This window comes from Babylonia areolata, chromosome 25, assembly GCF_041734735.1.
Source record: "Babylonia areolata isolate BAREFJ2019XMU chromosome 25, ASM4173473v1, whole genome shotgun sequence".
NCBI classification, from domain to species: Eukaryota; Metazoa; Mollusca; class Gastropoda; order Neogastropoda; family Buccinidae; genus Babylonia; species Babylonia areolata.
Genome location: NC_134900.1, coordinates 9643471 through 9655389, shown reverse-complemented (window position 1 = coordinate 9655389; position 11919 = coordinate 9643471). Strand labels below are relative to the sequence as shown.

Genomic DNA, 11919 nt, shown 5'->3' with positions numbered 1-11919 from the left:
AACTTGATCTTTCGCATGAAAATAAATCGAGAAAACAGTTCTGGCCTGAAAACTCAGAAAGTAAAGACAGAAATACGGACAGAAAGACGGACGGATAGACAGACAGACAGATAGGTAGACAGATAGATAGAAAGACAAACAGATAGACAGACAGATAGATAGATAGATATTCACTATCATATTTAAGTAGATAATAAAATCGATAAATTAATCGATTAATCAACACAAAATACTTGGGTATACCAGTCAGCACAGCTGTGTAGCTGTTTGAGCAGCGTCGACAGTTTCCCTATGTCCATGTGGGGCTGGAGGGCTGTCTTTCTGACACACTGGGGCAGAGGTCCCCCGGTGACCGTATTGATATATAGATGGATAGATAGATAGATATGTAGATAGATAGACAGACAGATATATAGATAGATAGATAGAGTGGTGGGTGGATGGATTGATTGACTGGTTGACTGATAGATTGATTGAGATCTCACTTTCTATCTTTGTGAACTGAATAAGATGAAATGATTTTTTTTCGGGTGTTCGTTTGACGTTGGTGGAGAAAAGTGGTCCTTTACGAGTTGTGAAGCCAAGATTAATTTTCCATGCCATTCTGGCCTTATTTTCCATGCCATTTTGGCTTTATTTTCCATGCCATTCTGGCCTTATTTTCCATGCCATTCTGGCCTTATTTTCCACATGCCACTCAGGCCTTATTTTCCATGCTATTCTGGCTTTATTTACAGATAGCGAAACAGACAGGGCACAGCACACACACACACACACACACACACACACACACACAGAGCAGCAGCAGCAGCAGCACGAAACTGAAGCAGAAGAGCATGATTGATTTATCCCCTCCTCCTGTTTTCCACACCACCAAAGCCTCCACACAACTTACCTCGCCACTCAGTGACCACCATCATCGTGTTTTGGAAACCTTTTAATGGGGCATCCCAACACACACACACACACACACACACACACACACACACACACACACACACACACACACACACACACACACACACACAGAGGGAGAGAGAGAAGGTGTGTGTGATAAATGAATATGATTCCACTTCATGCACACATTGCACATGACATTTGTGTCACAAGCCCAACCACGTGATCTTCATTGTCAGATCCACACACATAATGCAGCATATTCCATAACAATAATTATACCAAACAACAACAAAGAAATCATCTTTCTTCTTCGTAGTCCGTAGAATCCCACCATGACGTCTGAGCATTTTTCAGTCTTGTTTGGTGTGGACTGTGGCAATGGTGTCCTAGTTTGGTGTGGACTGGTATGTGGCTATGGTGTCCTAGTTTGGTGTGGACTGTGGCTATGGTGTCCTAGTTTGGTGTGGACTGTGGCTATGGTGTCCTAGTTTGGTGTGGACTGTGGCTATGGTGTCCCAGTTTGGTGTGGACTGTGGCTATGGTGTCCTAGTTTGGTGTGGACTGTGGCTATGGTGTCCTAGTTTGGTGTGGACTGTGGCTATGGTGTCCCAGTTTGGTGTGGACCGGCATGTGGCTATGGTGTCCCAGTTTGGTGTGGACTGACATGTGGCTATGGTGTCCTAGTTTGGTGTGGACTGGCATGTGGCTATGGTGTCCCAGTTTGGTGTGGACTGGCATGTGGCTATGGTGTCCTAGTTTGGTGTGGACTGGCATGTGGCTATGGTGTCCCAGTTTGGTGTGGACTGGCATGTGGCTATGGTGTCCTAGTTTGGTGTGGACTGTGGCTATGGTGTCCCAGTTTGGTGTGGACCGGCATGTGGCTATGGTGTCCCAGTTTGGTGTGGACTGGCATGTGGCTATGGTGTCCTAGTTTGGTGTGGACCGGCATGTGGCTATGGTGTCCTAGTTTGGTGTGGACTGGCATGTGGCTATGGTGTCCCAGTTTGGTGTAGACTGTGGCTATGGTGTCCCAGCTTGGTGTAGACTGTGGCTATGGTGTCCCAGCTTGGTGTGGACTGTGGCTATGGTGTCCCAGTTTGGTGTGGACCGGCATGTGGCTATGGTGTCCTAGTTTGGTGTGGACCGGCATATGGCTATGGTGTCCTAGTTTGGTGTGGACCGGCATGTGGCTATGGTGTCCTAGTTTGGTGTGGACTGGCATATGGCTATGGTGTCCCAGTTTGGTGTGGACTGGCATGTGGCTATGGTGTCCCAGTTTGGTGTGGACTGGCATGTGGCTATGGTGTCCCAGTTTGGTGTGGACTGGCATGTGGCTATGGTGTCCCAGCTTGGTGTAGACTGTGGCTATGGTGTCCCAGCTTGGTGTAGAATGTGGCTATGGTGTCCCAGCTTGGTGTGGACTGTGGCTATGGTGTCCCAGTTTGGTGTGGACTGGCATGTGGCTATGGTGTCCCAGCTTGGTGTAGACTGTGGCTATGGTGTCCCAGCTTGGTGTAGAATGTGGCTATGGTGTCCCAGTTTGGTGTGGACTGTGGCTATGGTGTCCCAGTTTGGTGTGGACCGGCATGTGGCTATGGTGTCCTAGTTTGGTGTGGACTGGCATGTGGCTATGGTGTCCCAGTTTGGTGTGGACTGGCATGTGGCTATGGTGTCCCAGTTTGGTGTGGACTGACATGTGGCTATGGTGTCCAAGTTTGGTGTGGACTGTGGCTATGGTGTCCCAGTTTGGTGTGGACTGTGGCTATGGTGTCCCAGTTTGGTGTGGACTGTGGCTATGGTGTCCCAGCTTGGTGTAGACTGTGGCTATGGTGTCCCAGTTTGGTGTGGACTGTGGCTATGGTGTCCCAGTTTGGTGTGGACTGTGGCTATGGTGTCCCAGTTTGGTGTGGTCTGTGGCTATGGTGTCCTAGTTTGGTGTGGACTGGCATGAGGCTATGGTATCCTATTTTGGTGTGGACTGTGGCTATGGTGTCCCAGTTTGGTGTGGACTGGCATGTGGCTATGGTGTCCCAGTTTGGATGTGCATGGGTGTCCGCAGTGAGGGCAGGGACACTGTCCGGGTTTTTGGGCACTGCTGCTGCTGCTGTTGGCTTCCTCTTCTCGCAGGACTCGGCGATGCTGCTGCGGCCGTTCTTCTCGAAGCTGTGGCGTGCCGGCTTTGTCAGAGTACGCCAGCTGGTCCTTTCCTGTGCACGCTTGTCTCATTGCTTGAGGAGATTCCAGCATGCGCAATGTTGGTTGTTACGCAATCTTTGTAGTGTTTTGAGGGCCCTTTCTCGCTTTCTTTTGCCAAGGCAGAATTCGTCACACAGGAGCTGCTTGGGGACTCTGTTCGCACGACGTGCCCTGTCTGACGAAGCATATCAGATAATGAGCGAAAAACAAAACAAAAACAGCAACAAATAGACTTAACCTGAACGACACACTGGTGCTTTTTGGACATAACAAAATGAAAACTGATGACTGTTTCTCATATATCTTATTGATAGCTAAATTCTATGTATACAAATGTAGAATCAACAAAGTAAAACCAACATTACAAATGTTCAAAAAAGACCTCAAACAGGCACATGAAGTAGACAAGTATGCCTTTAATATAACTATGGAATATAACAAGTCTGTGGAAAAACGGGCACTTTATAACTGTTTGATACAAGATTAAGCTTTTCAATGCTACCTTGGAACTTTGACATTGAACATATGTTTTGCTGTTATAGATTTGTCAGTACTTAGAACTTAATTATATGCTTACCCTATACTTTCTAATGCACAAAACATGTAAATTCTGTATCTGTAAACCTTTGTCTGAATAAAAAATGTTGAAAAAAACCCCAACCAAACAAAAAACACACACAAAAAAACCCAGCAACAAATGCTCCAGAAGAGTCTTTGGTTTGGACAGGGAAAAGTGCATTCCTTTTGCCGAATACTTTCACCTCTGACACTGTCAGTACAACATGCACGAGTTATTTCTCCCTGGAGGCGGGCAAAATCCACGTCTGCGTTAACACACAACCGTTCAGTGTGTTTCTCAGTAGAGTCACACATAAATGTCGACTATTCAGTTCATAATGAAAACATGTGACTGAGAGAGCAGCTGCCATGAGGAATGTATTCAGGAAGTTTTGACAGACACAAGAAAACAAAGGCTTCACTCATCAGGTAGTTTATTTGGCAAAGTAATCATTTAACCCAAGGCCTAAACCCTCATCTTCAAAGTATTTCATAGCAGCAGGTATATCGTATTGTGTGACAGTAGTACTTTCTATCACACCAGACTTCTGTGAGTGAAATCATCGCTACTGTCCCCAGAGAGACGTGTCCTCACTGCACAGCGCCAACATTGTTTTTCTTCTTTTCTTTCTGTCTGCAAATCTATTTGCTTTGCTATCAGAGTGGAAATTTCTACATAATTTTGCTGGGAACAACTCTTTCGCCGTGGGTTGTTTTACGTGTGCACTACGTGCATGCTGCAGCCGGTAGCTCGGTTGATCGCCTCGTCCAAAGCGTTATGTTGAAAGACCGTGAAAGATTTGACGAGGTGAGTAAAAACATCGGACGCTGCTCTCTAACTCTCCACTGGAAAACACACACACACACACACACACACACACACACACACACACAGAGCAAAACAACAATAACAACAACAACTGAAGCGTCTATGTTATGAACGGCAGAACACAAAACACACACATACATTGTGAACACGGCTGTTCTTTATTATAAACAAAAACAACAATGAAATGAAACATGAGCTAGGCCATCACACATCGTTCCTTTCATACTTCGGGCTCTCTCTCTCTCTCCCTCCCCCCTCTCTCTCCTCCCCTCTCTCCCTCTCCCCCCCCCCCGTCACTCTCTCTCTCCCTCCCTACCTCTCTCCCTCTCTCTGTCTCTCTCTCTCTCTCCCCCTCTACCCATTCCATTCTCCCTTCCCCCCACCTCCCCCCTCCCTCCCCCCCCCACCCCCACGCCTCCCCCTGTCGGTGTCAGTAGCCAAGGGCAGGCGCCACATTGAGGCGAGCGTCGTTCTTGTCGGCCCTGTTCCAGGCGAGGTCCTGCACGAGGTGGGTGAGGACCTGACGACGCTGGAAGTCCCACACCACCTGGCTCTCCAGGTTCTCCTGCAGGGCCTCCTCGCTGGGGTACGGGTAGATCTGAGGGAGGTAACCAGGGTGGCGGTGAGGAGAGTGCGGTGAGGATAGGGGTGAGGAAAGGGAAGTGAGGAGGAATGAGGAACGAATGAGGAAAGAGCAGTGAGGAATGGATGAGGGAATTGTGATGAGGAAGATGAAAATGAAACCAAACTATCCATAAAAAGTAACATCGAATTGTTGAAGTACAAAGGCAAGGAATCACAAGTCACTTTGCATCTCGGTAGGACGGTTGTTTTTTTCACGATGTAAAACCGAAAAAATAAGGCGCATGGAAAATAAGGCCAGAATGGCATGGAAAATAAGGCCAGAATAGCATGTGGAAAATAAGGCCAGAATGGCATGGAATATAAGGCCAGAATGGCATGTGGAAAATAAGGCCAGAATGGCAAGTAAAATAAAGCCAGAATAGCATGGAAAATAAGGCCTGAGTGGCGTGTGGAAAATAAGGCCAGAATGGCATGGAAAATAAAGCCAGAATAGCATGGAAAATAAGGCCTGAGTGGCGTGTGGAAAATAAGGCCAGAATGGCATGGAAAATAAGGCCAGAATGGCATGTGGAAAATAAGGCCAGAATGGCATGTGGAAAATAAGGCCAGAATGGCATGGAAAATAAGGCCAGAATAGCATGTGGAAAATAAGGCCAGAATGGCATGGAATATAAGGCCAGAATGGCATGGAAAATAAGGCCAGAATGGCATGTGGAAAATACGACCAGAATGGCGTGGAAAATTAATCTTGGCTTCACAACTCGTATAGGACCACTCTTCTCCACCATCGTCAAACGAACACCCGAAAAAAAAATCATTTCATCTTTTTCAGTTCACAAAGATAGAAAGTGAGATCTCAATCAATCTATCAGTCAACCAGTCAATCAATCCATCCACCCATCCACCCACCACTCTATCTATCTATCTATATTTCTATCTACATATCTATCTACATATCTATGTATCTATGTATATATCTATCTACATATCTTTCTATCTACATATCTATCTGTCTGTCTATCTATCTATCTACATATCTGTCTGTCTATCTATCTATCTATCTATCTACATATCTGTCTGTATATATATCTACATATCTATCTATCTATCTATCTATCTATCTACATATTTATCTATCTATCTATCCATCTGATACTGACGTCCTCACGGATACGCGTGATGAAGGCATGCGAGGCGTGCTCCATGAACAGCTTCTTGCTGATGGACACACACTCCGCCCCGTTGCTGACCAGGGACACACTGGGCTGGTTCTCACAGAACAGGTCCGTCAGACCCTGGGCAGATAGGGCAACACTGGGATCACCTCACTGCCCACAGCTCTAGAGAGAAATTACACCACCACGAGGGGCAAAACAAACCCAGACATCTACTCACCAAATCCTTCAACATGACTTGATTAAACAGCAGCAATAAAGGCATTCATGTAAATGCACTGAACCATGTCAGCCCACGATTTCTCCGCAATCCCACAATTTCTCTCACTTTGAGAGAAATCGTGGGATTGCGAGAAATAGTGGTTTGTTCCCCTCCCATGTTTTCTCTCAATTGCGAGAAATCGTGGAGGGTGGGGGTGTGGGGCGCTCACAATGTGTGAGAAATCGTGGGAAGTCCCCGTTATTTTAATTTAAAAAAAAAATCCTTTGTCATCGGAGATGAGTTCTTGTCTTTTCCCAATGCAAATGTAAGAGAAAAATCAGAGAGAGGAAAAGAAAAGAGAAAGAGGGGAACAACGACAATGACGATGATGATAATGACAGTGGCGTTCTTGAAGACATCAGCAGAAATGACACTGGAACACATCTGTTCATTGTATTTCACATGTGATGGATCACTGCAATGCACTGACCTAAATTTCAACATCGGAATCAATAGCAAACAAAGAGAAATTAAGGCAATGTACATAATTCAAACAGAAATATTATATGATATAATATAACATAATATAATATGATATGATCTAATGTTATGTAATGTAATGCATTGTATTGTCACAATGCTTTAACCTCACGTTGGGAGCGTGAAAACTGGACCAAATAGTTTTGATGTTTGTTGTGATGCAAACTTTTCTGTCACATTTATTATGAATGTTCCTCATTTCATGCTTGCTCATCTGTTCATCTGTTTGTGTCAGTATGTTTTCCTATGCACTGAAAATAGATCCTCAGTTTCACACACACACACACACACACACACACACACACACACACACACACACACACACACTCACTCACTCACTCACTCACTCACCCACTCATTCATACACATACACATTTCTTAAAACCAGTACTGTGTAATCATCTTCACGCCTATTGTTGATGTCTTCGCTAACTGCAACCCCACTGCCACTGCCACTGCTACCCCACTGCCACTGCCACTGCCACTGCTACCCCATTAGAACTGCTACCCCACTGCAACTAGAACTGCTACCCCACTGTCACTGCTACCCCACTGCCACCAGAACTGCAACCCAATTGCCACTCCTACCCACCATCAGAACTGCTACCCCACTACCACAACTACCCCACTGCCACAACTACCCCACTGCCACAGCTACCCCACTACCACTTCTACCCCACTGCTACCCCACTGCCAATGCTACACCACTGCCATCAGAACTGCTACCCCACTACCACAACTACCCCACTGCCACAGCTACCCCACTGCCATCAGAACTGCTACCCCACTACCACAACTACCCCACTACCACTTCTACCCCACTGCTACCCCACTGCCAATGCTACCCCACTGCCACTAGAACTGCTACCCCACTGCCAATGCTACCCCACTGCCATCAGAACTGCTACCCCACTACCACTTCTACCCCACTGCTACCCCACTGCCAATGCTACCCCACTGCCACTGTTACCCCACTGCCATCAGAACTGCTACCCCACTACCACAACTACCCCACTGCCACAGCTACCCCACTGCCATCAGAACTGCTACCCCACTACCACAACTACCCCATTACCACAACTACCCCACTACCACAACTACCCCACTACCACAACTACCCCACTGCTACCCCACTGCCACTAGAACTGCTACCCCACTGCCACTAGAACTGCTACCCTACTGCCAATGCTACACCACTGCCACAGCCACCCCACTGCCACTGCTACCCCACTGCCACTAGAACTGTTAGGAAGGAATAAAAGAAGGAATGCAGGAAGGATGGAAGAAACAAAGGGAGGAAAGGAGGAAGAAGTCATTCCAAAAGACAGTCCCTTGGGTCAGTGTCTGGACGTTGACAGTGAAGGAGAGAATGGATAAATGAAGGATGGAATGAAGGGAGAAGGGTATGAATCATTAAAGAGGGTGATGCACTCACAAAGGCCATGCCTTTGGTCAGAGTCTAAACGTTGATAATGAAAGGAAGGAAGGAAGGAAGGAAGGAACGAATAAAGGTAAAACAAAAGAAGAAGGAATGAAGAAATAAAGAGGGTGGTGTACTCACAAAGACCATTCCCTTGGTCAGGGTCTGCACGTTGACGAACATGGGCGGGGGAGGCAGCTTGGCTGGCTGGGGACAGAGAGAGAGAGGACACGGGCCAGTCAGCTGTGGGGACAGGCACAGGGCCCCCCACCCACACGTCAGGCCTGCAGGGCTTGCGGGGCTGGGGTTCAGTCCCCGGCCTCATTTTTGTATTTGTATTTGTATTTCTTTTTATCACATCAGATTTCTCTGTGTGAAATTCGGCCTGCTCTCCCCAGGGAGAGCGCGTCGCTACACTACAGCGCCACCCATTTTTGTTGTTGTATTTTTTCCTGCGTGTAGTTTTATTTGTTTTTCCTATCGCAGTGGATTTTTCTACAGGATTTTGCCAGGAACAACCCCTTTTGTTGCCGTGGGTTCTTTTACGTGCGTTAAATGCATGCTGCACACGGGACCTCGGTTTATCGTCTCATCCGAATGACTAGCGTCCAGACCACCACTCAAGGTCTAGTGGAGGGGGAGAAAATATCGGCGGCTGAGCCGTGATTCGAACCAGCGCACTCAGGTTCTCTCGCTTCCTAGGCGGACGCGTTACCTCTAGGCCATCACTCCACTGTAGGCCACAGTAGGGGGGTGGTCTGGTGGGTAACACGCCCGATTAGGAAACGAGTGTCCACGGGTTCGAGTCTCTACAATGGACAGAGATTTTCACCAGCACCGCGTCCACTGGACCCTGTGTGTTGGTCTGGGTACTAGTCTTTCGGACGAGAATGAAATACCGAGGTTCTTTTTTTTTCCAGCATGTACTTAGCACACGTAAGAGAACTCGCAGCAACAAAAGGGTTGTCCCTGGAAAAATTCTGTAGATAAAAAAAAGTCCACTTTGATAGTAAACCAAAATACAGTCGCAGACAGAAAAAGAAAGAAAGAAAGAAAGAAAAAAGGGTGGCGCTGCGCTGTGGCGAGAAGCCCGGGTTCGACACAGAGAAATCACACTTTATTAATCACTCACAGGGAAATCGTTGTCTCTCATACATGTATCGGAAGTATATTGACATGATATCATCCAGGGAGAGCAGCCCGGATTTGACACAGAGAAATCACACTTTATTAATCACTCACATGGAAATTGTTGTCTCTCATACATGTATCGGAAGTATATCACCCAGGGAGAGCAGTCCGAATTTCACACAGATAAATCTGTTGTGACAAAATAGAAATACAATAAAATACAATGAACACACACGCACATTAACTCACACACACACACACACACACACACACACACACACACACACACGCACACACACACACACACACGCACACACACACACACACACACACACACACACACACACACACACACACACGCACACATACACACAGACCTTGGTGACGTCAGAGTGGTCAGTGGGAGAGGCGGAGTCAGCACCAAACAGGGCGCTGAGCGTGGTGTTCTTGCGGGACTCCATGGGTACTGTCTGTTCAGCTGTCAACACAACGCCCCCCACACACCACTGTACACCCACACACACTGCATCACCCACCATCACCACCACACAACCTCCCCCACACACATCACTGTACACCCACACACACTGCATCACCCACCATCACCACCACACAACCTCCCCCATACATCACTGTACACCCACACACACTGCATCACCCACCATCACCACCACACAACCTGCCCCATACATCAGTGTACACCCACTCACACTGCAAAACCCACCATCACAACCTCCCCCACACACCACTGTACACCCACACACACTGCATCACCCACCATCACCACCACACAACCTCCCCCATACACCACTGTACACCCACACACACTGCATCACCCACCATCACCACCACACAACCTCCCCCACACACCACTGTACACACACACACACACACACACACACTGCATCAACCACCATCACCACCACACAACCTTCCCCCCCACACCACTGTACACCCACACACACTGCATCACCCACCATCACCACCACACAACCTCCCCCACACACCATTGTACACACACACACACACTGCATCACCCACCATCACCACAACACAACCCCCCCACACACACACCACTGTACACCCACACACACTGCATCACCCACCATCACCACCACACAACCTCCCCCACACACCACTGTACACCCACACACACTGCATCACCCACCATCACCACCACACAACCCCCACCCACACACACACACCACTGTACACCCACACACACTGCATCACCCACCATCACCACCACACAACCTCCCCCACACACCACTGTACACCCACACACACTGCATCACCCACCATCACCACAACACAACCTCCCCCACACACCACTGTACACCCACACACACTGCATCACCCACCATCACCACCACACAACCTCCCCCCACACACACCACTGTACACCCACACACACTGCATCACCCACCATCACCACCACACAACCTCCCCCACACACCATTGTACACACACACACACACTGCATCAGCCACCATCACCACCACACAACCTCCCCCACACACCATTGTACACACACACACACACTGCATCACCCACCATCACCACAACAACCCCCCCACACACACACACCACTGTACACCCACACACACTGCATCACCCACCATCACCACCACACAACCTCCTCCACACACCATTGTACACCCACACACACTGCATCACCCACCATCACCACCACACAACCTCCCCCACACACACCATTGTACACCCACACACACTGCATCACCCACCATCACCACCACACAACCTCCCCCACACACCATTGTACACCCACACACACTGCAAAACCCACCATCACCACCACACAACCTCCCCCACACACCACTGTACACCCCCACACACTGCAAAACCCACCATCCCCACCACACAACCCCCACCCACACACACACACACCACTGTACACCCACACACACTGCATCAACCACCATCACCACAACACAACCTCCCACACACACCATTGTACACACGCACACACTGCATCACCCACACCATCACCACCAAACAACCTCCCCCACACACACCATTGTACACCCACACACACTGCATCACCCATCATCACCACCACACAACCTCCCCCACACACACCACTGTACACCCACACACACTGCATCAACCACCATCACCACCACACAACCTCCCCCACACACCATTGTACACCCACACACACTGCATCACCCACCATCACCACCACACAACCTCCCCCACACACACTGCATCACCCATCATCACCATCACAACAACGAGGCTGCTGCTGTCTAGACTACATCACAGATTGACATAAGCTCACAGTTGGGCCAACAGCAAAGTGAGAGCTGTATGATCAATGACTCCTCCTCTGCAATGGCGTTTCACTTTCAGCTTTGTCTTT

At 48.3% G+C, this 11919-nt stretch overlaps 1 protein-coding gene across 3 annotated transcripts in view; it reads right to left on the bottom strand.

The window, feature by feature from the left end:
* Positions 1–4909: 4909 nt before the first annotated feature.
* The window catches only part of LOC143299406 (uncharacterized), a 59138-nt gene continuing 52128 nt past the window's right edge, over positions 4910–11919 (bottom strand). For all 3 annotated transcript variants that reach the window (XM_076612589.1, XM_076612588.1, XM_076612587.1), the window contains 4 exons: positions 9914–10014; positions 8547–8612; positions 6229–6363; positions 4910–5081 (listed from right to left, as the gene is read on the bottom strand). In XM_076612589.1, coding sequence (XP_076468704.1) covers positions 4914–5081; positions 6229–6363; positions 8547–8612; positions 9914–10014 — 470 coding nt within the window. In that variant the 3' untranslated portion in view covers positions 4910–4913. The remainder of the gene's footprint in view (positions 5082–6228; positions 6364–8546; positions 8613–9913; positions 10015–11919) is intronic.